The sequence below is a fragment of the Pinus tabuliformis genome, chromosome 5_1, assembly GCF_031772625.1.
Source record: "Pinus tabuliformis cultivar Carrire ecotype Pingquan chromosome 5_1, CPIR1, whole genome shotgun sequence".
Classification (NCBI taxonomy): Eukaryota; Viridiplantae; Streptophyta; class Pinopsida; order Pinales; family Pinaceae; genus Pinus; species Pinus tabuliformis.
The window spans coordinates 896,948,701-896,976,039 of record NC_142305.1 but is presented as its reverse complement, the minus strand read 5'-3'; the positions used below and the strand labels follow the sequence as shown (position 1 = coordinate 896,976,039).

The window sequence follows — 27,339 nt, the reverse complement described above, 5'->3', positions numbered from 1 at the left end:
TTTATTTTTTGCCAGAGAATTTAATTAATTAACTCATAAGGAGATTAATAATTTTTCCAACCATCAAATAATTTAGTCATGGTGTCTAAATATGAGAGACCATGCACTAAAATATTTTTTATATCAAGATATTACAATTTAATACATGAAAGGGGAACACCCATTTGTTATGGACCCTCAATTGTTTACCTAATTCTGCAACTCAAATATGATCAAGTAGACCCAGTGATTTTTAATAAAATAATTTAGCCAATTAGCTAAAATTATTCTCAAATCACTCTACAGGAGACTCGATTATAACATTAAGGCCTACCTAAGATCTTGACGACATAATCCACCTTAGCTTTGGAGTGAGGTTGGAGGGAAAAAATATGTCGATCATTATTGTTTAGAAACACACATGAATCGGTAAGACGAAAAACCTCCTAAAATATAAATCGTCGCCAAAAAAGCAGGATTACCTAAGTTGTTACATATATATCTGGTTTTACTAGGACCATTTACATTATAAACTTGCAGAATGGATTTACAACTTTAACAAAATGATTACTGAAGATGATGATGAAATCTGAATAATCTTCATTGCTCAAGCATGATGGAATCTTCTTGCGAAAATGTACACTGCTATAGGGTAGTTGACGCGGAGTGATCAACACCTCCATAGGTTAAGCAGTGAAATTGTTGCATGGATGGCATTCCTTGTCTCACAAACAGTGGGGTCTCATACATCAATTTGAAATACAACTAGGTCGTGACCTAAATTTCAATTATTATAGTTATTATTATTAGCACCATTATCATCTAATGGTATTCTTTAAAAGTTGTCTCTTTTTGGAACTTTTACGTTTTTTGGTCTTCTTATATTAAGTAAAATTGATCCTAATTTAATAATCAGATTTTGTAAGTATTCCCATGGCAAGTGCGATAAATGGGAGATTTGGGTGCATTTATGGATATCATAAATGAGATATATCACACCATATGTACACTACTAGGCAATGTTAGTGCATTAAAATGTGCCACAACTGATGGCGGAAGAGAACTAAAATGAATTACAATATTCGTGCTTGGTTTAATAGGACACTATTTCACCCCTTATACACTCAAGTTGTGTACAACTTAGCAAATATAGTGGTCCATAACATCTTCCATACCACATTCCAATAATTTTATGTAATGGTCATTACATTTCCCATATTGCAATATTGTTTCTCATACACATGCAATACAGCGTGCAGTTTTTGCATTCACCATTCTAAACCTCTTGTAGAAAATGAACAAGTAAACATCTCTAAACTATGCAACAAGCAATTACTCTTTTAAAGGTGACCTTTATGTTTTATGACAACCATTGTTTGTGTGAACTAAATGATCTAGTCTAGCATGGCTAAAACACATTTAGAACAAAGTATAGATTGTCTCGTGTCTAATTGTAGCTCAACAATTTGAAGTATCCTTCCAATAAACATTGGTAACTTCAATGGTTTGCAATATTGGCATCCACCTATATTGCTATTTTCTTGTCATATGTCCTTGTTCAAACAAATTGGAGAGTGCCTGCAACCTCATTTGTATGCAAGTGTGATATTCCCCATTGTCAATTAAGGGTTGATTCCGATGCACTTCTCAACCTGGAAGGCTACAAGTGATTAGGCTTTAAAGTATTAGACCCAACCCTAGATTTGATCATTGGCTATCGAAATAATAAAGCTTCTTAGGACCTCACATGACCAAGTAAATCAGCCTGGGAAAGGGTGTACAATTGATTATCTCAAGTCTTGGGCACCATATGGGTACTAGATATGCCATATTGAGCACATGCCTCCTTTAGTTTGAGCTACTTAGTTTGGGAAGCAAAAGTACTCAGCAACTTCAGGTTATTTTATATGTTTGCTGTTGGGAAAGAATTAGCTGCTAGGTTCTACAGCATGCAAGAGACTTTCAGTGTAGGCATAATATATTCGTGGAGATTGTGGTATGATTAGCTAAATTCTTGGAATTCAATTCAAAGAACAAATGATATAATTAGTTTTTGTATTGTCATTGAGTAGCCTTATACTTGAACAGGGTTTCAATCCTATTGTGACATTTCAAATAACGGACGATATTTGGGAAAAGTCATGTATTGTTGTAGAGTAGCCTTATGCTTGAACAGGGTTTCAATCCTATTGCGACATTTCAAATAACAGACGATATTTGGGATGAACTAAAGTTGCATGCAGAGTTCAGTGTTGTCAAGATTAAGATAAGGGTCTATTCTGATTTAAGCTTCATACTTGTCGAAAGTAGTGTGGACTCTGGAGGATTGTGTGTTTCCAACCATGTTAATACTCTTGATTACAAGCTCTAATGGGATGAGAGAAAAGGTCCATAAATGAAGACGGAAGATGAATTGAGGTGGGAGTCAACAAACAGGTGGAGGCTAAGGAGGCAAACTAAATCGAAATTAGAAAGAATTTTGCAACATTAAGGTATCGTTTGCACTTGCTAAATTCCCTTAATTCTCCCTCTCAGGAGAACCCTTAGGATCTTCAACGCATTACAATGGATGTTCTTAAAATACTCAGTTTCAGAACAACAGATCATCTTTGTTCTATTAATATTTTGTATTTCTATGACAAGTAGTGTTTTGCAGTTCTGACTAAGATTTACAGCCTCTTCAATGCACTTAAAGAAGTCTGTTAGATGAACTATTAGAATGTGTTTTTTGGTTCTATTGTAATATGTGGGAGGGACTGTTGTACTCATCTTAATATTAATGAATATAATGGAATTTTCTGAAAGATAATAAAGCTAGTGGGCCCAAAAGAATATATCTCGAGTCATTCGATATGTTTCATTAAAACATCAATCAGTTGTAGCTTGAAGGATTATGAAGAAAAGTTGTTACCCTCCCCACCCAGGTTCAAATCCGACTTCTTGACATGTTTTCTCTAAGTGAGCCAATTGCTCCCTGCGAATATATTACCTAGAGAAAAAAGTTTCATTAAATTCTGATAACATCTAACATCATAGAGAAGCATATTTGATAGAAACAAAATGAACTCCAACCATTTTAGCTAATTATAAAATATTCACAACTCACATTTTTATCTTCTACACTGAAAAGCAAGGTGTTTAAGATATCAAAATCAATAAATCATAACTACTTAGTTCAGCCTAAATTTGGAGGATTTTCCTGTAAATTCCATTTTGTACAAGGACCAATATAGTTGACAGTGTCTCTCCTCTCACCGTGCTTGGCATAAAAGATGGCAAATTGTATCTTAGCAGAAAGTCCACAATATAATATAAAAGGTTTACTGTGTAGACATGGTATATAAAACTGAATATCCAGGCAATCAAAAATTTGTAGTTAATTTTCAAATATATCATCCAGTAATTTCTTTTTATTTTATAATCCAAGACTTTTAAGAAAGGACTTTACTAGAAATTTATTTTAATAAAAATATTTATGATGGTCAATTGTTTAATGTTTTCCGCACGCAGATTAGGACTGGTGTAATTATGAAGAACATTCTTTATGGCATGAGTTAGTGGCAGAGAGCACTAGAGGACCGATTTCTCTGGAGTAGTGGCAACAAAAAAAACTTTCTTCTATATGGGAGAGGCTGCTAGCCTGCTTTCGATGGACAATTGCAGACCATCCTCCCAAAACCAATGATCTTTCTTGTAAACTATGCAGAACAATTTCGGTTCTACAAATCAACCTTTAAATTCCATGAGGTACTGCATTGAACAAAACAAAAGACTATGTCTAACAATTTGCATAATACCACATTCTTCCCATCAACATGCGGCGACCTAATGTAGCCTCTCCCAAAAATATATGGTAACAAAATAGAGAAAAAAAGACAAATTTTGCTACCATGGAGATTATTCTACCTCATATGGATATCAACTATACACAAATGCTAAATAAAAGAAATACCTAAAATCATGTTAGCATGTCACCAATATATTAAGCAACACACAAACGAGAGATAACGGCTCTTTTCATGACACACATGAATAATTAAATGGGGCTTTCCATGACACACATGAATGATTAAATGCAGCTCGCATTAATTTTCCAGAGAGAGTTCATTTTAAGTTTCAAACTTCTTTTGGTTAACTTTTTTATATGAAGAATATTTTTCCTTTAGAATTATTTGTTCCTCAGGAAAATCTTCAATACAGACAAAACATGTCAAGCAAATTGTAGCTCCAAGAACAAATAAATTTCCAATAATCTCTATGTCATAAAGCATGTTCAAGTTGCTAACAAATAATCACATGACTTTTATAACAAGACTATTGAAGAATAATCTGTGCCAATTACATTTTGAATCTGTAAAAAGGACGTAACCCTTTCTTACCTCCCACCCCCAATTACAACTATGAAAGATTGACCAAACAATTACAATTTTCTGCCACATTCTCCATTAAGTCACTTCTGAACAAATCTTGTCTTCACACCACCTACAAATTAATTATTATAGAACTTGATAAACGGCATACAAAAGCATTTCTGCCAAAAATTAAAAGAAAACAATAAGAAGTGCAAAGAGAGTCTCTCACCTTCAACCTGCTCAAAGATAACTTCTCTAACTGAATCTGAGCCCACATAGTATTCAAACCTGTAGCAGTTGATGCATCAGTCAGACTCCAACCACAGGGCAAATCAAAAACAAGAAGATTCAGAATTGTTTCAAGGGCAAGGATTGGTGATCAACCTGTTCGAAAAAACAACCTCAAGAGGATTACCCATAACTTTCCTAGTTGCTTCAACAAGTACTGTTACAATCTCTGTTTTACGAGTACTTGCCAGAAGATTGTCATATTCACTAGGAACAATAATGGCAAAGAAATTGTCACTTAGCTCACTTAAACAGACTTTCTCAATAGCCTGCAACGATATTCGGCGTTTAAGATTGCCCCATTGTGCATCCAAAATATAGGCGGCAACATCAGTTATCATGAAGACTTGCCGCTTGACCTTACCCGATCTGCTAAGCTTCACAACACTGTCGGCAAACAAAACATGTCGATCCCCTGTTAAAGTAGATTAAAAATAGGATGTTGTTAACCAGTCTGAAATTTGAATTTATTTTAAAGGAGGCATGTAGCACTAGAAGGTTAAAACACATGCATGGGGCACCATGTATTCTTCTAATCAAAACTCTAGCTTATAAAGAACCTATATTTTATTTATTTTATTTGTTTACACAGGCAATTCATCTAACAACATAGTATCTAAAACAACTAAGAACTGACCAACATCATCAATCAAAGTACTTACTAGCATAGATTCATTTTAACCCCAACTGTATTAAGCATAGAGTGGGATTAAAAATACAGGTGTAAATCTCTCTGCTAAAAAGAACCAGGATTAGGATAGATCTACGCTATCTTTCCATTTTAATATGATAATTAACAAATTGTTGGCCATTTTTATTTTCTTTTTGACATTAGATGATGAACCTTAACTTTTTTTTTGTTCGAGTTTGTTAGCATGACCAATGGATGTGATGCATCTTCCTCTGAACTGTACACTGCACCTTACTTCTCTTCGTACTTATCCATGATCATGTCCAAGCATGATTCATGAGTAAGTTAAAAACATTAAAGGAAAAGATGGAAACCAGCTAGTATCACCAAAGCTAGCAATCAGTATACACTATACTCTTTATGTTAAATTAAGAGTATTCCAAGATAGGCAAGAACAGGTAGGAAAAACAATCTGCAGCCCTAGCGTGAAGAGATTCATTACATCAATTTTGAACAACAGATACACAAGAACCATAGTAGCCATCTTGAGGAGAAAACATAGAATTATAGAATAAAAAGTACAGTGAATTTCAGGCATGCAAGATAAAATCGAAAACACAAAGATAATCAATTCTCTGTCTATCCTGTTCTAAAATTATCTAAGATGAGAGTCATGATCGATTTCCATGGATATTATTGTTGGAAATGTAACTAGGTTCGGTCTTCATAATTGTAATTGTACTTAAATCAATATATCTTTCATGTAAAAGCAAAAAAGAAAAAGAAGAAAAAAAAATATTATTTTTCCAGTCAAAGCATGTTCTTCATGCTTGTTAGGGATAATTGAGCCAAAAGAAAATTTGTCATGAGTCAAAGTCCAATTTGGAGTATTTGTAAGAAAAAAAAATTATTTTGAGTCAAAAGGGTGTCGGCTCTCCAGATGGACAAGTCGGCTAGCCCACAAGTTGTGTCTCTTCATATGGTCGAACAGCTATATATTGGCAAGTGTGCTCCACATTTTGGTATCCACTTCGATTTCTGTGCAGAAGGAGAACTTCAGCAAAGTCTGTGGTATTACAGGCCGAGATTTCAGGAAGGCCGAAATTTCAGGGATTGGCCAGAATTCAAATGTTTGACCAGAATTGACTTTATTGACTTTGATTTGATAAAGAAGTATTAAAGGAGGGCTGACTTGGGTCTACCATCTGTGTGGTAGTTTTTGTCTTGGTCTTGGGTCTTGGATATGAATATCTCACTTTGATCTGATTTTATAAAAAGAGGAATTTTTCTGGGTTTTCCCTGGCTTAGAGAGCCTCATTTCTTGTGTGTTCTTTTTTCTTTCTCTGTGATTTTAATGTACATTTTGGTAATTACTTGATAAATAAGAACAGAACATAATAATAAAAAACCAAAAAACACTGACAAGTAATTATCATGCAAGAGAAATCAGCCCCAATATACAGCAATTGATTTCTCAATAATTATATATCATCAATGGGATTGGGTGGTGGCAAACATGGATGAATATAGAAGCATGGTTTCTTCAGAAAGAACAAATTTAACTTATATTTTGTCATTCTTGAAATCCATGGTCAAAGGATTAAAAAAACAATATGCTTAAAAAAACTGCCCTTTAATATTTTGTCTTTTTCAATTCTCCATTTATTGTTATCATGACTAAAAACTATGGGCATAATGTGTGTTCGTCATGAAGTAAATTACATTGTCGCAAAATGCAGGCTAGTAAATTTAATACTCAACCAGAAAGCTTGCATAAGCCTATGAGTAAGTACCTTGATAAATATTAAATACAAAATTGTATTTGAAACAAATATATATTCATATCATATAGAAATAATGCATGGTATCTTTTTATAGAACATGAATTGAAAATTATTTTGACAATAGGTTATTCTAGTTGGCAATAATCCATTTATTGTTGTTAGTGTCTTATCTATTTAATTATTTAAAAAAATAACTAACATACCTCTTAAGTGGAGTAAAGGGAATTCCAAAGTGAATCAAGTTGGTTACATTAGTCAAAGAAAGGAGAAGTTCCTTAGGGATGGGCCAGGAATAACAAAATAGAGGACCTGTTGGACAAAGTTTACGAATAACTAACTAAAAGGAACTTCTAGTGAGCTAAGTGTCATTAAATATATGTTGAGAGGATGTGAAGGAGGAGATAATGAGATGTCCACTGATTGACAAATCAACACCAACACAAGCTCAACAACAGCTGGAACTTCTAATAGAGCTCTCAGTGTTCCAATAAAAATCTCAATCGCTAATCCAAATAGGACATGTGGCAAAAACAAAGTAGTCTTAATATATAAAGCGAATCTCCCAAGGACTATTGGAATAGGAGGAAAGAGAGGGTTAGTGTTATGTCTCAGGACATTTTGTGGGATGTTGGTAAAACACAATTAGATGCTAGAAACCACCATTTCATATGAGATTAATACACAGTAGTGCATGAAAGGATATAGCTCTTACATTCTACAATTTATCAGTGACATTACAAGTTAAAAGCCAAGCATGAAATACATAAATTTGAATGCAGACCTTCATTTGAGTACATTTGTTCTGGAACCATAATTTGATTTGTTGAGGCTCAAGGCATAGCTGTCGCTTGAGTTCCTGCCTCTGATTATAAATCAAGTTGCCGGCATTCTCAAAAGAATGCTATAAAGAAAAGAGGAAATGAAAGAATGGATCCATAAGAAAAGACACTATTTATATCATTACAAACCCTCCCAGTGCCAAGTGTTCTTTGAAATTTTTTATAATAGTTGTTGCAAGGTTAACTTATATATGTGAAGGCAGAAGGTCACATACATCTCCACCTCTTGAATCTGATGTTATGTGTCCCTAGTATCCATATTTTTCATGACCCTTGATGGGCATCCCAATCTTCTCTAGATGCATCCTCAATGTTTTTTCCTCTAGAGTTACACTGGAATTCTTTTTCTCTTATTGCCCTAGATCAGTTTTAGTGGCTTGTATCTTTTGACATTATTCAGCCAGTTTCCATTGATTCAAAAAAAACAACAGAACCACTTTACAGGATGCATCACATACAGTAGCCAAATACATTTAAAGGACTATTGTCATACAAGCATATAATCCCTGGCTGTGAGCCTAATCCTGGTGTCTCTTGTTCGTCTACTGTGATCTCTATTTACTGCTCTTGTTGAAGATTTGAATGGTTGAAGTTTTTCATGTATAGCTACTTGTCGATTAAAGTATAAAAAAAGAACTGATTGCATCAAAAGAAGTAATTATCAATTGTGAAAAACTATTCTAGTCCTAGCTACACTAGAATTTCAACACCAAGACACTTATTTTCTTTGTTTTGGCACAGCACCTCTTCTTGGAAACCACTCAGATCTGTTCTGGGCTAAGAAGCAGCTCCCTAAAGTTATTTGTCTAGTCAACAGGCTCCATCTGCAAACAGCGAGATTCTGGCAGCAAGATTTGTCTGTGAAGAAATTAGGGATCGTTTGATCAAGTGAAGTTTTGAGGGCAGCAGCATCACCAGTCCTGACTATTTGTGTGGCAGCACTGTGAAGATTCCTGGGCAGTGATTGTCGTAAACATTAAAGGCTTCCTGCGGCAACTGTTAGAGTTTCCTATGATCCCTCTGCGGAACATTGTCGCTGAGTAAAGGTACATACTACGGTGCTACAGTTAGGGTTTCACAGCAGTAAAACGGAACCTTTTTATACCACAGTCAAGTAGTTTGTAGCAGCAAGGCAGACTGGTTATTATAAGTACAAGCGAGTGGCAGTAGTATAGATAATTAATCAATGGGCTGTTACGTAGTTCAGTAATACAGAATTAAATAAGAGTGGGATACAGTTAGACTGTTAAATATTGACAGCAAAGGTTGGATTATATTGGTGGATTATTGACTCATTGGGCGGTCAGCCCTAGTTCAGTGTGATTTTGTTGAAGTTTTGAACAATCATATGGCTACTGGAAATTTTAGATTCATGCATGCATAGAATGATATCCATTATTATATGAAAGTACATTGTTGTTACCTAGTACTTTCTGATTCATTTGGAAAAACCCTAGTCAAAATTAGAACCCTAAGGGCAAAAATTCCCTTAGGATATTACAGTGGTATCAGAGCTAGCTCACCCTGCCAGCCTGTGAGAAATTGGGTCAATGTCACTGACGAAGATCTTCAGGGAAGGTTTCAATGGAGGATTGGCAGAAGCAGACATCGGAAAAAAACAGGCAAACTATAGCTACTCAAATGCAGCAGAACCAGCAATTGATAAATCAGCTTCCTGTCACTACATCACGACATGGAACCAAGCCATTTAGCACTCTTCAGGCAATGCTTCAGATGACTATTGGTCAAAGAGGGGAGTCTTCTCCTTTTGTGCAATATGGTGTATCTAGTCTTTCCGTTAATGAAAAACCTATGCAAGTAAGGGTGTCATCTCTGTTGACTCCAAAGGCAGATGCCAAGATGAGATCACCCAAAGCACTTGATCAGCAAGCAGGGTCAATTAATGTCTGACATAAAACCCTTAAGGCGAGGGATAACATTCACCTACTTAACCACAGTAATAATCAGCTGGACACTACAGGAGACATGGATTATGAGGCCCATTGTGTGAGGATAAAGGAAATTGCCACAAACCATGTAAAACAACTACAGAAAGAAGAAGAGGAGGGAATGGAAGAGCAGATGGCAAAAACTCTTGCAAAATTGAAAGAGTTGAACAGAAGGGCTCTTGCAAAATTGGAAGAGTTGAACAGAAGAGCTGCAACATCTTGTAGGAGAAAAGGGTTGGACTATGCCCCCTCAATGAGGGCAGACAGAAGGGAATGCATAAATGATTAAAATAACAGGGATAAAGTGCCTAAAATGAGTAAGACAGACCCAAAATATGATTGCAAGCAAATGTTTAATTCTAATTCAGCCAGAGAAGATACAGAACCTACGCATATGAAGAATCAGTATATTAGTTTAAGTTGTCCAGTGAATGCTTTTGAATCTAGATTCTAAACCCAAAAATCATTTTCAGTGTGTTTTCAATCTAATGATTCTGGTAGGATTTTTTGGGGGGATCAAAGGGCATCAGGCCCGAAGACTACACTTTTCCTATCCTTTAATGGGACACATCCAACATATATTGTTGGAGTTTAAGATATTCATGTTGGCTCAGCAGTGGTAAAAGACATAGGTTTCAAATTCTAGGTTGCTAGTGGAACTTCATTCATGTATCTTCCTAGGGATGCATTTAAATACCTCACCAAAGAATTTGATGCACAGGTGCCCTACCCAAAAGCTTACTATGATGATCTTCTTTGGTATCATTGCTAATCAAGTAAGTGGAGGATCTGAGTAACCAGATTCTCTTACTGTCCCTGTTGTGTCACTTATTTTCAGAGGGGGCAAATTTTCTATCTTCAGTCCCATGATAAGGTTGTTTACTGATAATGGGACATTGGAAGGCTTTTGCTTGGCAGCAAAAGAAGACACCAATGTTAGGACAGCTGTTCAAGAGGATGGGAGTATAATGAACGTGCCTGTTGTGCATAAGCAAACTGATGATATTGGCAAAGCAGTTGTGAAGATGGACTTGTGTACTAATAGGTTAGTTGTAAAACAAGCTTCAAACAAAATGCATACATCAATTATTATGTTCTAGGTGATATTGCTGCATCTGCAGCTGCTAATCAGGCGTCCATCTCAGTTGAAGACAATAGATTAGTGAATAGGCAGGGATCTTTTAAAAATACTCCTTCAGCAACAATCTCAGAACAAGTAAAAATATTTTCAGTTGCAGCTGTTCAATTTTGCTGGCCAATTTATAAGAAGAAATCAATGGAACCACCAAAGAAAATATGTGGGTAGTGTGCTTCATGCAAATCAACTGCAAGTTGCCATAGAACCTGCTCACTGAATTTGGCTGCATGTAATGTTATGGCAGGTGCTGCAAATGTAACTGGTGGTCTTCACCCAACAAAGAATGGAGACGGTCATCTTCCTGAAGTTGTTGCATATATACTATACATTGAAGATTGCTTGCATGGTTTAGTGGCTGGCCCATGGGGGAATCTGGACTACAGTAAACATTGGCACAAGTGTCTTGTACAAGCTTCTACAACAAAAGAAATCAAGGCATCTCTATTAGAACTTGAGAAGAACATTTGGCTCATTTCACTAGCAGCAGGTTGGACTAAAAATGTAGATGATTGGTCCCCTTGAGTTTCTGCTGGTCATATAGGCACATCTCAAGCATTGCTGTCAACAAAGGAGTGCAGAAGTCAACATGAAGCAATAGTAGGTCTGGGAAATGAGGGCAATGAAGCTAACAGACATTGCACTAGTAGAACTGAAAGTGATGAAAGCAATGTAGGAAATGTATGGATGATAAGTTTGATGAAAAGGAAAATTACACAGCACCCAAACATGCAATTGCTTGAGGACAAGCAATGTCGAGAAGGGGGGACTGTAATGTTCCTTATGGATTAATTGCCTAAGGGAGGACGAAGTAGCCTATCCAACACCATAGGTTGCAGTCATTGATAAAGGGAGAAAACCCAAATATCCAATGTTTGGGTAAATTTTGGGGTCTCAGATCTAAAAAAAACCTTCTAGATTGAAGGTAAAATTTCTATTTTGCTGAATTCCAAGAAATTTCCACAATCTCCACTGGCAAAGTCTACTATCTATTCATTGGAAGGCATGCTCAGACTAAATACATAATCACAGACCTATTTTTCAAGAGTCAGGGCAAGAAAAATAGAAGTCACATTTGACACCAAGAGGCTGATTAAACTATGGCATGGAAGCACATTCAACAACCTGTGGTATATGAACATTGAAACCTTATGTGAAGAGAATGACATTGAAGAGTACATTTGATCTAGTAGGATGAGAACTTAGTACATGTACTTACAAATCCCAAACTACTATGTTATAAGGGCAGACAGAACATTTGACTAAAGAAATGGTCAATCACAAAGAAAATTCAAACAGAAAAACAAAATTGAAGGACAAGTCCATGACTTGCAACATAACTTTATAGATCAAAAGCATGGATAAATTTAATCTTTTGGTGCAACTAATGTAAGCCGAAACAAGCACTGCACAATCCAGTAGTTCCAGAAATACATCATCGTTTGTAAATACCTATGTTGCAGGAAATGTGGACCCATTCCCATACCAGCTGAGTTTCAGTAGAGAAAATCCCCACCACGTACCAGCTGAGTTTCAGTAGAGAAACTCTGAACCACATTTCAGGTACCATACACTGCATTACAGCATTCATGCAATGTGTTTCAGTGTCCGTATGGTACGTGTATGGCCATACAACACACTTGTGTTGCCTATTTTTGGCCTAGGATCCACTAAAATTCATTTTAAATGATTAAAAATCAATATTTTAGTGATTAGGTTTTAACGATATTTTTTGGAAATCTCTAGAAGCCTCTAGAAATAAAAAATTTCTTTTAAATCATGAATCTGTATTCTAAACCATAACGTTCAAACTTAAAACTTAAAAACTTTCTTTCAAGTTTCAATATAATTATATAATATAATATAATTTTCAATATATATATATATATATATATATATATATATATATATATATATATATATAGATATATATCGCATTTCCCATTTCCTAATTTTTCAAAGGTCATGTTTCCAGCACGTTTCCGTTTCCCCGTATCATGCAACTTAGGCAAATACCTAAAATATGTGAATTTGATCAAGAGCAACATTATTATTGTAGATATAGATGTGTCCATTCATGTATATCCATATTTATTGATTCCCACATGTATGAGAGAATTGGTCCATTTATCCTAGGTAACTAATGGAGTCCATGATAGATGAACTCTTCTTGTTCACTTGGAGTCTTTGCTTCATCTGAAAATACCTCTTATATTGTTCAAAATGTTCCTTCTATTCCTTTCTGTCGTGTACCTGGCCTCCAACAAGAGAGTGGGGAATGAATCGACACTAAGATTCTTATGCTTTACCTTCTTCCGGGGACTTCTGATACAAATATACTGCAGACTCTAGCTTGAAACTCAATTTCTAGCAGAGTCCAAGGTCATTATAATTCCAAATAAATTTCTGCCATTTAACTTTTTTTTCCCAGTAAAATGGCGCCAACTTCAAAAGGCCATATCTTGGTCATTTATCAACAAATATAGCCCTTCCAGTATACAAAAGATGAATGGAAGAATCAAAACTTCCCATTGGTGTGGTTTTCAGTTCCAAATTCAATACTGTTAAGAAGATAGAGTAGCAAGAAGTAGACGGGCATTTACAGTTCCTTTTCTCTTGAAATGCAAAAAGGAACACAGCCCTGCGGCTATCTAGTTGCTTATCAGTTTTATCAAGCCAGCACACACACACAGACATCTATATATAGTATATACTCCACTGCTTAAAAAAATGAGTATGCACATACTTTCAAATGTGCAAAATTCTATGAAACAGAAAACAGGAGATATTTACAGCTTCAGATGAAAAATACTTATGTATGTAAAGAGCCTGGAAAAGTAATTTCCAAGGAATGCCTCAACTCCCAGCCACAGGCATATCTCTACATATGCTACCCCCAAGCTGAGAGCAATGAAATGACATGGGTTCTCTTGAATAGGCAAGCAGTGGAGGCAACAAACAACTAATGCCAAACCAAGTCATGCAATCTGGAATTATAAGCAAATATATAGTCATCACCAAATTGACTTGCCAACATCTCGATGTATAAGTGAAGACCTCCTTGCAGGCACCTTGCTCCTCAAGATAGATACAATAAGATAAGTTAATGTGCCCAACAATGACCACCATATTAGGCCAATGGTACTCAGCAGTATGACTAACCAAGGTAAATAGCAGGAGTGCAAAAGAAACTCATATCATTATTCTACAAAAGGAAAAAAGGAGACAAGTGCTAGCCAATACTGATAAAAAGCAATACAGATGCAAAAACTATGTCAAACATAAAATGCAGATGTTAAGGTGCATCAGAGCTAGAAGCCAGATGACAAAAGGAAGAAGGGGACTGTGAGAATTTCAAGTCCTAGGCGACTAATGTCCCTACAATCCCAATCAAACAAGTAGATTGCTAATTTAATTAGTGCTGAAATTAAATTTCAGGCAATAGCATCAATCACACAATAGCTAGAAATTAAATAGCGGAAGCATAAAAAAATTGATTTCACACATGCACGAGTAATTACTCTTTCAAATCAGCTTTTCATTCCTTTGAAAAACTTATAAGGAAACCTCCACATGCTCCCAGGAAAAAAGTGCTGCACAGATACCAAAAACATATTGAACTGAGTGAAGTGACTGGGATGTACAGCCTGTCGATATGGACTGTATGGGTGCCTGTATGGATTGGCCATACACCTGTACAGATCCATATGGTGCTATCCATACTACTGTGCTGACATCCATAAGCTGTATGGGACAGTGCACTGCCCAGAAATGCCTCTTTCCTGGCTGCCTGTTCTCTCTCTCTCTCTCTCTCTCTCTCTCAACCTGTTCAACTGCTCAAGCATGTTCAAACTTCAAACCCAATAACCTTGCCCTGTCTTCATACTTTTAGCAGATAATCCATTTTTAAAATTACTCCTTGTCAAGTCATGCATGAGATGCAATTTTGGACTCAACTGCTAAGTATAAGACTCTACTTTTTAACTAAACTAAATTACAAAATAGAATTACTTTTCAAAAATATGTGGAACTACTCTCATTTTCACACTGATTATGTGCGCAAATCCCTGCCCAAGCTATAATGCTCAACAAAAACTCCCCGGCAGAGTTATTCAATCACCAAGAAGGAGCAGATTGTCCGATAATCCCTTATGAAGAGAAATCTACACCAAGGGAACTAGGATGTGTGATCCAAGGTAGATGGTAACCATCTTCCACAACTCTCCACACTCGAGGCCATCAAGAATAAAGTGGTAGTGGAGATTCAAGTACTCAATATGGTGAAGGGGTGGGTAACTGAACCATGCCATGACCAAAGTCTCCCAAGGCCCTGGTGGAAACCAATCTGCGAACTGCAGGTCTTCAGGGCGAATGGGGCTGCACCAATCTGCGAACTGCAGGTCTACAGGGCGAATGGGGCTGCACCAATCTGGAAGCTATTCTTTTGATGGTATCTCACGATGCATAATTTCAAATGTGCAAAATTCTATAAGACAGAAAACAGGAGATGTGATTTCCAAGGCATGTCCTTCTCTTACATCCACGCATGCTACTCCCAAGCTCAGAGCAATACAATGACATATGCTCTGTATGTCATTGCATATTCCATCACTCAAGGAAAACCAGCAAAACTGGCTATTCTTTTGCTGGTATATTATCATGCATTGGCAATTCTTGTGCTGGCATCTCACCCAACACTGTTTACTCTTGTCCTGGCATCTCCCCAAGTACATAAAATTCTCGTACTAGGAATCTCCACAGACACTCCTGCAGCAGATCAACAATTGGTCATGTTAGCATCTCACTGGATAGGACCTCCTTGCTAGCATCTGTAACGTATGAAGTTCATATACTCAGAGAAATGCTCTAATACCAATGTATCGAACAAAGTTCGTATACTCAGAAGTTAAATACTTCAGAAGACTTGGAATATGAAGATCTCCATTGAAGATACCAGAATATATATTAAAATGTATGAATGAGAATGATGATACAAATGAGAGTGAGGGCCTATTTATATACCCTCGGCAGGTGCCTCTTCATGGAAGGTCATGTTCCATTTAGACATACTTCTTCAGTACTAATTACTAATTAACTAATCATTATTACAATTATCATCATTATTTATATTTATATTATTTTTATATATATTTTATTCATAACATTGCCTTCCTCTTCAAAAAGCTTTGCCCTCAAAGCTTGCTAATGAAAAGGCTTGATCTTTTTTCCTATTTTGAATGTCTCCTTGTCTCGAAACTGTCATCTTCGTTGATACAGGTTGATATGATCTTTGGAGTGATATATAAAATTGTCGCATGGAGGAAGGATCTGACCATCCTAAATTAATCTTCTGTGGAATCTTTCGATTACTGGAAACTTGTGATGAATTGTTATCACTGGACTGAGTTGTGCGCACTTCAGTATCCTTCAGAACATAAGTTTGTTGTTTATGTTCTGAGTGATACGAATTCGTAGATTGATTGAGATGTCTATTCTTGTGATTCGGATGTAGATAAGGAGTTCTTTTGGTTTGTCCTTCCTTTATCATGTGTGTGGCAAGATTCTGATTTACTTCAGGTTCTGATGTCATCGAGTTGGTTACAAAATCTTCACTTGGGTTTTTCATCGTTTGAACTGCAACTTCTGAATATGTTTTCCTTTCAACTGGGTTGTCATCTTCTTGAGTTCTGATATTGACTAGCTCGGTATTCATTCATTTTTCTTCAACTTGGATGGTTATGTTTGAAGACTTCGATATGTCTTTCATGTTGAATTCTTCTAGTTTGTTTTTCAAGGATTTCTTGTCATTTTTAAGTTTCTTAATTTGCGTCAATAATTTCTTGTTGTTGTCCTTCAGGCAAGTAACTTCTTCATTCTAGTTAGCGGTGACTTTGTCAATTTCCCTTTGCATATTTTGTATCACTTTTTTACTTTCTTGAAGAATTACTTTTGAGACTTATTGTATGTCTTCTAGCATCACTGAATATGGCTTTTCAAGGTAACGTCCTGTAGCGTTATTATTTTATTTTTGGGAAATGTCAAAAACTTATTTTTCGTATTTAGGATGAAGGACCCTAGAGTTTCCATCTAGGGTCAGCCCAAAAAATGCCACTATCGTCAAAAAATAAGGTTTTCACAATGAATTAAGAGGTAAAAGTATAATCCCCAATACTTAGTTGTGGATTGCTTATGTCGTATTGTTTGTCACTTGTGTCAACAAAATTTGTTTCAACTATACTCAATTCATGAATCACTAATTGGTTAGCACATTTAGGACTAACATAATAACTCTCTTCAATAGGAATGATAGAGATTATAATATCTCTTCCTGCGAGTGATCCTTTGATTTTAAATAGTGTACTGACAGATTTACTAAAGGTTTTAGAAAATCTTTCATTACTGGTCTCCATTTTTTCCTTCAGAAAAATGGATTTTCTTTTGTGTTCGTTGATGGGCTTAGGGTTTAATGATAACCCCTTTAAACTTTATAGTAATACCTATTTTTCTTTCTTATAATTTTTCTTTATATATATCTCACTTAATAATTCCTTTGTTTCCAATAGTACTTTTTATAAACTTGATGGCATATTATGAGTAAATAACTCAATACTCTCATGCATCTTGTACTTTATACTATAACCAATTGTAATTTCCACAATTTTCAAAAAATGGACCTTTTAAGAAATACCCTTTTTGTAAAAAATATCAAGGGGACCTTAATTACCCTTTTTTTTCTTTTACTAATATTTTTGTTGAGTTATTTAATATAAAACCTTATATTAAATAATTTACCTTATCTTTTATGGTTGGACTTCAATATCATCCAATTAAGAATGATATTTTTGCACCTTGCTTAACTTATAATAACTAAAATTTTCATTAATTTTAGAGTTGATCAAACAACCACGATTCTTGGTTATGGTTGTCTGGTTTTTATACCCACAGGTGTGATGATGGTAATTTTAACTTAATTAATTGATCAGTCAACAATGGTTATGTCGGTTTGCGAGGATACAGTTAGAGAGGACAATGTTAATGACAGTGGATCGAATTGGAGAAACCGTGACGATGACCAGTAAGACGAGCTTCGTTCTGCAATGAATTTGACCAGTGCAGGACAGGAACAAAAACAGTGGAGTGGGCATTGGTCGAAGGAGTGGCAGCTGTGTAGCAAGCGGTAGGCACTCACGGTGGTCTGAGGTGGAATGAACACTTGTTGTTAGTAGGCATCTGTCGACGATTGTGGTGGCGATTGGTCGGTGACAAGGTAGGACGGGTTCCAACAGCAATGAAGGGCACCGAGGGAATGTTGCAAGCAGCAGGAGAAATTCAAAGGTGGTTCGGCAGCAGGGTGGAGTGGCAAGCTGTAAGCTGCGGAAGGTATTGGTATAGCAACTGCAGTATGTCGGCTCTCAGCGAGAAGGGTGTCTCAGACATGGTTGCGGCAGCAACAAATATTCTGGTGGGCATCAGAGGAGTGGAGGGTTGCATTTATTGACTGGCTATCGCAGATAAGTTGACACAATTTAGTTTTTTGTTAATGTTTTTTCTATGTTTGTTTTTGTTTAATATATTTTTTTATATAGTTTTCCCTTCCTTTTTTTGTAAACTTGGTGGTGCTTCCTCTATTGATATTAACTATTCAAAATCAGATTTTCCATTTGTTCCAGGTGGCTTACCTACCCGAAGGAAACCAGATAGCCACATGTCTGCATTAAACCCTGTCCAAAATTTGAAAAGGTCTTTCTCTATCCATCTAGCAACATTATCTTTACTATCTATACTATTGTTCTAGTTTAACAAGTAAAAGTTGTTCATCATAAAATTTCATCAAAAATGTACTAGACCTCTGCTTCAATCCTCGTCCGAGGATATTACTGGGGCTGGTGCTTTGGCACTAGAGCCGAGCATCTCGCTCCTCTTCATGTCTTGAAGTGTTTGTTCAATTCTCCCCAATGCCAAGTTGTTTCTGTAAGTTTGTATCTGGATTGTTGCTATCTCCCTAAGGAGTTATGCTCTGACGAGATCCTTTTCCTTGGTGTCCTCCTTTACCTCCAGTCCTCTGCTTGCTGCTTGTTCCCGATTAAGAGTCATGGCCCATGCCACCACGTTCTTCATGACCCAATACTGTTGTATTGTCTGTCTGAAGAGAGAGTGTCATCCTCGAGAGTTCCCTGGGTCCGGAACCATGCTCTCCCATTCCTCCATGGGGATGTCTTGGTTCCTTATGTTGTCGTTTAGTTCTCGCTCCCATCCAGCAATTTGGGCTCTAACGTCTGGTGGGTTCCCTGCCATGTAGGCATCGATGAGGGTTTTCATATGTTCACATCCAGACTTTCACCCTCTCTTTCTTTGCTCTTTGTTTGAGCCACTCGCCCCCTCTGCCATCTTTTTGTCTCTCTTGCTCTTCTTGGTCGCCATGTTGTCTATGTACCTGTTGTTGGTTGCTTCTTTCTGTTTTTTGTCCTCCTCACTGTGCTGGGCGTAATGTGAGGTGAGACCTATCACATAACCATTACGATTATCAGTTTGATAATGAGCAAACATCAAAACAATTTCCCATTTACCTGTGTCACATTTACTATCCCTTTCAGTGCCAGAACTAATGCTTTTCGAGATTTCTTTTAGAATTTCCCATCTCCTCTCGTAGTTATGGGTTCTTCTAATTCTTACATCTCTTATCATCGTTTTTTCCTCTCGGCAACATACGTCGCTCAAGCAACACGACAGAGGCATCCGCTTAGGATCGCCTCCAGGTAGGCTGGTTTATTGTTCCTTGCATCGCAGGGAGTCTTGGTCATGGGGATGTTTTCCAGGGGTCTAGGCCTCAGATCCCTGGCCCTATTCTCTTCCGCCCCTAGTGGAATTTTGTTTCCCTGTTTCCCTCTTTTCTCGGTTCTAATTGCTCTCCGAGGTTTTGCATTTTTTCCTTCTGGTTTTATCACAGAGTCCCCAACAGGAGTCCTTATGGCCTCGCTCTCTCGCGTTTCGTTTCATGGGGTAACTATGGTGGAGACCTCTCCATTCCTGGATGCTATCCCCTCCACTCCTAACTTACTCCCCAGGATTTTCTTTACACATTCTACAGTTTTCAACCAACCAGGGTCCCAGGAATTCCTGGGTTCCTCCTTACCAGACTCATTCCCTAACCTGAACAAATTTCCTAGTTTAATGCAAAAAGACATCCTATGCCTTATGAATCTGAGGGCCAGAGGATCAACATACCAACTCGCAGAACTGGTTCCGCTTCCGTCCGCAAGCTACAACGTCGTTCTTCGGCCACCTTTCCTCTCTCTGGTTCTCGTCTCCTCCCTCTGCATGTGTCTGTCTATGGACTGGTTTCCCTTATGTTTTATTCCCCTCCCCTTTCTGTCCTTTCCCTTTTCATCCACCTGTCTATCATTATTCCCTTCACTAATCCCTACGCTGTCACCTTGGAATGGTGACCCTCCATCCTGACTTCCACTTCCTCTCATTAATACTCACTTACTCCCGGCTGCTCTTGCCGTATGATCTCGTCCCTCGCCCTGCCACTTGTTGGCGTCCTTCTGCCTGCCCTCCTGCTGGCCCCCTGCCATCCTCGCTGTCCTCCTTATCCGTTTCCACCATCCTTCTCTCGGGGTTTGTTCTTTCCCTACCCTGTCTGTCCACTTGCCCTTGCCCCTGTCCTCTCACTCCATTTCCCTCGCCTGTCCTTTCGCTCACTTGGACGCTTCCTCCCTCCTCACGGTCCCATCTCCCCTAGCCCACTTCCTCCCTTGTGTTACACCCCAATCGGGGGTATATAGTTTTCCCTTATTATTATTATTATTATTATTATTTTATTTTATTTTTATTTCTTCTTTTTTTTTTTCCTTTTTTCTATAATTTATTTATTTATTTTTCTAATGGCCAAGGCTCTGGTAGCAAAAATGGAGAACCTCCATAAGCTTGTAGCAAAACGCTTCAACAGCAACAAAGTTGTTGAATTTCAACGGCCAAAGGCCTAGATCGGAGAATGAGGCTCTTGTGCAGCGTTTGAGTAGCCAGAGGATCAAACAACTCTAATACCAATGTAACGATTAAAGTTCGTATACTCAGAGGAATGCTCTGATACCAATGTAACGAACAAAGTTCATATAATCAAAAGTTAAATACTCCAGAAGACTTAGAATATGAAGATCTCCATTGAAGATACAAGAATATATATTAAAATGTATGAATGAAAATGATGATACAAATGAGAGTGAGGGCCTGCTTATATACCCTAGGCAGGGGCCTCTTCATGGAAGGTCATGTTCCATTTATACATGCCTCTTCAGTACTAATTACTAATTAACTAATCATTATTACAATTATCATCGTTATTTATATTTATATTACTTTTATATGTGTTTTATTCATAACAGCATCCCACCTTACAATGGTTAAACTCCTTGTCAGCATCTCACTGCACAAGGGATAACGTGCAGCAAGTTGTTGTTTCCATACCCATCTGACACACCTAACCAGGAGCAATCTAACAATAAGTACAAGAATAATACTGGAGACAATTCCCTTCACGTGATAACAAACACTGCACAACTCCTACTAGGTCTAACAAGTGAATCGAAGCCTTTATAATGTTGCTATCAGGTATGCAACAGAACCAACATCTGCCAAAATTTTACAGCAAACATAACATTTAGAAATTTCCACTAACCTAGCCAATGCTTGCACTTTGGAGTGCAAGGATGACAATGTGTAAAAACACCCATGTCAAAAATTCAAGTTTCTATAGGAAGTATTTTGCACATTTATGACACATGCAATACTTTTTGAGACAGCATTCTTTTTTCATCCATTCTACCATTTAAAAAGGTGAAACAGTTTGGATCAAGCCACTTAGCAAGTATTGTAAGCAACTTAGCTTTGCCACATGTCATTGCATATGCCTTGCATATCGCAAGGCTTTCAATTTTCCACATATTATTATGACATTATGTATATATCATATGCACATGTTATTCACAACTTTATACAACGGTTTTTTACCCACTGGCAAAATAAATTATGTTATTTAGAAAGTTAAATTCAAAATTAGTTTCAATGGCAAGGTAGAGACAAAGCAAAACATAGTAACAACATGTATGTACCTAAGTGCAAAGGCTTTCTTTCTAAGCTTGTGACCGCCCCTTTTATAGAAGTTTGAAATGCCAATGTTACATTGGTGAGGGTTGTAACCACCTAAATCTACACCTGGGCTAACGCGGATAAAATCTTTAAATCCACTTGTGGTCTTAGAGGCAAGTCTCGAGTTGAGTAGTTGTCACTCAATTTTCAACTCCATCTAGGCTAACTCCTAGAGAAGCCAAGGGGGGTGGACCCTATGAGACAACTAAGGCTTGACAAGCTTTAGAAAAATAAGAAATATTAGTTCTAAGAGTTAATTATGATTGACCAAGACACATTCAACCATCAATATGTAGATTACAACATGTTACTCAAAGCATGTAAATAAACTCTATGATCATAAATAACCATAATAATTCATAAGCAAGAGATATAGCAATAATGATCAATGAATGAAATATTCTTAAAGTAAAAGATGTGGCAAGTAGAAACCAGTGCCAAACAGTATAAATCATAACGAAGTTGGTAGTCATAAAAGAAAGAAAGAAAAAAAAAAATATGGTGGCCACATAGAGGTTATTATTGGGACGGATCGGGATCCCAAAATGGTCAGGATTGGAAATGGCACATCAGAAAAAGAACCAATGGATCTGCCTGTGAGCAGGTAGGTACTCAAGTTGTGTTTCACTAAGAACACCTGATGCCCAAAGGGCATCCCCCGTAATGTATTCCTTTCCTTGCTTTTATTTATTGCATTTTACTTCAGCATTTTCATTTCAACATTGTCATTTCTTCTTATGTCAGCTGATAGAATAATAATAGAATAATAATGACTTTATATAGTGCATGTGCTTCTAATATTCTTGTGGCAAGATGTTTTCGACTATTGCAGATTCTGGAGTTCTTGCATGCTTTCCTGAAGATCAAGCACACATCCCCATCTAAAGCCAAATGTCACCTGCTCAAATGTACCTAGCAGGGAATGAAGACTCCATTGCCTAATGGACAAGGCACCAGTGAAATATTTTGAAGTTTAGAAGGCATCAGGGAAATTTTGCCCCTTTCTCTCTCTATCTTCTCTCTCTCCTTCTATGTAAATTCCATACCCCTATGGGAAAATTGTATAAAATGACACTAGCATGATGAACTTATGTAACAGACTTAGGCCCTTGGGATCTAGTTACTAAGGAAGTTGCTCCAGAGATTTTTTTTCACTTAATTAATTATTTTCGTTTTTTAGCAAAAAATAATCAATTGAGTTTTTTCACTCATAACCTCCAAAGTTGGAGTGCATCTTAATAACTGCGCCTTGAGTGTGTTTTCAAAGTCTACGGTCAATGTATATTACCATGCTAGGCATTATCCAGAGTCTTACAGAATTGCATTAGTTTTTGCTAGGAATTTTTAATAATTAGAAATTTCCCACAGGACAGGAAATTTTAATTAAATTGTATGTAAATAACAAAAAAAGTGGCACTAGGACATGTTATATGGCATGTGAGTACTCAAAATTCATACTAAGAGTAACAGCATTATCCTAGTACCCACTTTGGGGTACAAAAAATTGGTTTTTCCTCACCAAAATTCACTTTTACTCAAAAAAAATTGAGGAAAAAGACAAGAAAATTCAAAACTAAATAACTGGAGACAGCCCAAAAAAAAGTTTTTATTGGACTAAGTGTTACATCCAGACAATGGAGTGACAAAGCATCAAAGGTTGAGTTAAGCACAAGTTTGAGGCCACCTAAGAGGGTCGAGTCCACGGCCACTTGGGAGAATGAACGGCTACCAGTCAATGGGGATGAGTTCCTTCTTATGTGGGGGCCGAGTTAGACACTAGAAGACAGGTCAAGTTTGCGAAAATTCCTCAAATGCAATAAACTGGAGATTTATCTTCTAACTGTTAGCAGTTTATTTGTCTTCTAGATTATTAACCAGCAAATAACAACAAATTCACTATTGCATTCTTCACAATAAAGATGTTGTGAAAATATAAAAATGGGAACTCAGAAATAGATGCACACACAAAATATAACACTGTTGTTTTTGGAAAAATGTCCCTAGAAAAACCCTGAAGGGAAAACCAATGCAGCAGATTAGGGTTTTATTATTATTCTTTAGCAATTCAAGAGTACAATGATCTGCTTGCCAATCTAGCAAAAATCTGGCTATCTCCATTGGCAAAATAAACTGGAAGACACCCTTGTCTCCTTCTACAATTGATCTGGCCCTCTCTCACGACAACTTGCACTTCCAGGCTATTCGCACTGTCTAACTATAAATTCACACTTACACTCACATAAAAACCATATAGTCCTAGAATCACCTCCAGGAAAGTCGTCTAGCCTCCCTCTGCCTCTGAAACCGACTCACTATGCCTCTGAGACACTGATCCGGCAACTGACAACTGAAACATGGCTCCTCCAACAACTCGCACTGGGTAAACTGGCTAACTCGCATTGTTGTATTCAGCCTCCTTTGCAGATGAATTCAGCCTCCTCTTCCCTGTCTCCTGGACACTGGAAAATACTGAAGAAAATTCCTACGGCCTCTTACTCTCAAATCTCTACTGGAACCCTTGCTTTGATGCTTTCACGAGCTTCAACTGCACCCTTGTTGAATACCTGCAACTGGGTAGTCAAACTACTCAACTCATTCACTATGTCTTCTCCAATCCCTTCAACCTGCTCTTATAATCTCTCGTTGGATTCTCAACGACCATGATTTTATCTCAACCGATGGCTAAGATCAATTTGACTTCATCAATAGAAGCCTCTAGAGAAAAATCGAACTTCCTTAAATAATACACTTTAATTAACCACTTTTCCTAAGTTAGACTTAGGAAGTAATTTAATTATGGCTAATTAAGGCGTCTCCAAGTCTTTTCTCGCGAAATCTTTTATGGGTTTTGGAGATTTCATGTTCCTTAGCCTCTTAGAAACAATCTAAGACTAGAACACCTATCCGCTGCTACCATATTCAAAAACTAACACTCCCTCTTAACGAGGAAGGTGTTCCCAACTATACCCATTTGTCCTCTGAAATAGACGAACTTAGCCCTCCCTAGGGCCTTCATGAGTATATCAACGACCTGCTTGTCTGTGGGAACATGTAGTAGTCGAACTGATCCATGTTGCTAATGTCTGACATCTGTGATACCTCCTTTCTTCACATCTTCAAACTGAACTGACTCCCTGTCACTTGAAATCACTGTGAAGAAAACACTTTGGCAATCATTGTCCACCATGCTATTGTGCATACTCTAATCTCACATTGTTGATGCCTCTGCGATAGGGTCTCTTTGGCTAGAATTACACCTCGCTCTCTGTAACTGGCCAATTCACACATCTTCCAACCTATCTTTGCGTTGTTGCCATCACTACACCAGTGCGAACTGATCTCTCAAAACATGAAGATTAAGCTTTTGTAGGGTTGCTCCCTCTAAAGCTAGACTCCCTTTGAGTCTCAAACTCTCACTAATCTATTGTATCACTACAACTAGCTCTACAATTATCCCTTGAGTCTTTGACTATGCCTCCCTAGATCTACACTATCTCTCAAGTATCTGACTGCACCTTTCTGATACTTCGATCCTCCTACTACTCTATTATTATGGGATCCCATAGTAAAGGTTATGATCCATCTGGGAAACACTCAGCAACTAGATATGATCTACTAATCGAGCCCTCCTTGGCTAGATCTATACCTCTTGTTGCTCTACCCTTGGATCGTGCCCAATTTGGCATACTGGAGTATCATACTCTTCCATTTGAGGATAATGTTGCAAACATAGCAAACTCATCCTCCAATCTAGTGGGCAAGTCGTCAATCTTTGTTGAAGTTATTGTTTGCTTCCCCTTCTTGTCCTTCTTTCTCTTCGGACATTGGCTGACGTAGTGACCAAGCTCACCACATCTGAAGCACTTGACCTTCGGCAGGTCCTTTTTCTCTCCTTTAAAGTCTTGTCCCTAACTAGGACCCTTCTTCGCTTTTCCCTTCCCTGCTAGAGCGACGTTTTCTTCTTCCTTGTCTACCTTCAATCCCTTGCCCCTGCTACCGGTGGTACCATCTACGAGACTGAGCCTCAGCTCCTCCTAAGTGAAGTCACTCCATAGGCGCTCCCAACTAGGAAGTGTGTCTCACCCAGAAATCACTTGGACGAAAGTACGCCACTCCTTGGTAATAAACCCGTTGAGTGTTGCACGCACCAGCTCATTATCTGACGATTTCTCTCCAACAGCTGCAAGTTCATCTTTGATAGCCTGAATCCTAATGAGATAGGATGTAACGTTCTCGCCCTTTTGCATCTTGAGCACCCCAACTTCTCCATGAGAATCATTTTCCGATTCTCAAACGGATCCTAGTACAGCTTCACGATGTCATCCCATATGTCCTTAGTTGTCGCCTTTTTTGCGATATGTGGAACGATATGATCCCGAACTTCGTCAAGGACCATACTCTTAGCTTTGGTCATATCCTTCTTCTACTTATGGTACTGGGTAAGATCTGTTGGCTTAGCAACCACTGTTGTCACAAACTCCTTTAGACCATGCTCGTCCAATAGGAATTGCATCTTGGCCTTCCAGATGCCAAAGTTGGAGGCTCCATCCAACCTGTCCTGATCTTTGAGTCCTGTTGCGGCCATCTCTGTGAAACTAAAAAACTGGAGAAAGAAACTAGGAAATCTCCTTCTCCTTTCGACAAATTAACTTTGCCCCCCTTCTATACTTGCACTCCTCTTTGGACTGCGTGGATCTACTCTGGGTTACTCGCACTTGCCTCTGGATTCTCTTTCAAGAACTTGCACTGCCTACTACTCCTCTGGGCAACTCACTCTACCTCTGAAACTTATTCCGATACTGGCACACATTGTTGACCCTGAAGCATGCTCTGACTCAACTGGCAAGCTCACACTGACAAATTGCTTTGCCTGCTATGGCCTCTTTTGTCGCTGGAAATCACAGTCTCCTTTCCTGCTACTGGAAAACTAGAAACCCTTTTAAGAATTTTTGGAAATTCCTTCTTTATGTGCTTTTCTCTTCCTTGCCTTGCACAAATTTGTTGTTGCAAAACCTTGCTGCAAAATCATTGTACTAGATCTACTCTGCGAATCTTTGATTTGCTCACTGGAAACCCTTTCTGGCAACCTCTACTGCTTGTTGCTACTGCTCTGAGACAAATCGAACTTTTCCTCCGACCTGGACTGGAAATCGATCTGTTGTCCCTTCTGCAATACACATTGCCTGGCTAGGCCTGCGCAGATATGGAATCTTGTGCTTCAAATCTCCCTC

At 37.7% G+C, this 27,339-nt stretch overlaps 1 protein-coding gene across 1 annotated transcript in view; it reads right to left on the bottom strand.

The window, feature by feature from the left end:
- Window positions 1-4,045: 4,045 nt before the first annotated feature.
- Window positions 4,046-27,339, bottom strand: part of LOC149167701 (myosin heavy chain-like protein) — a 90,390-nt gene continuing 67,096 nt past the window's right edge. The window contains exons 2-4 of the mRNA XM_089433099.1: window positions 4,716-5,034; window positions 4,561-4,619; window positions 4,046-4,461 (exon numbers count right to left, since the gene is read on the bottom strand). Coding sequence (XP_089289225.1) covers window positions 4,430-4,461; window positions 4,561-4,619; window positions 4,716-5,034 — 410 coding nt within the window. The 3' untranslated portion in view covers window positions 4,046-4,429. The remainder of the gene's footprint in view (window positions 4,462-4,560; window positions 4,620-4,715; window positions 5,035-27,339) is intronic.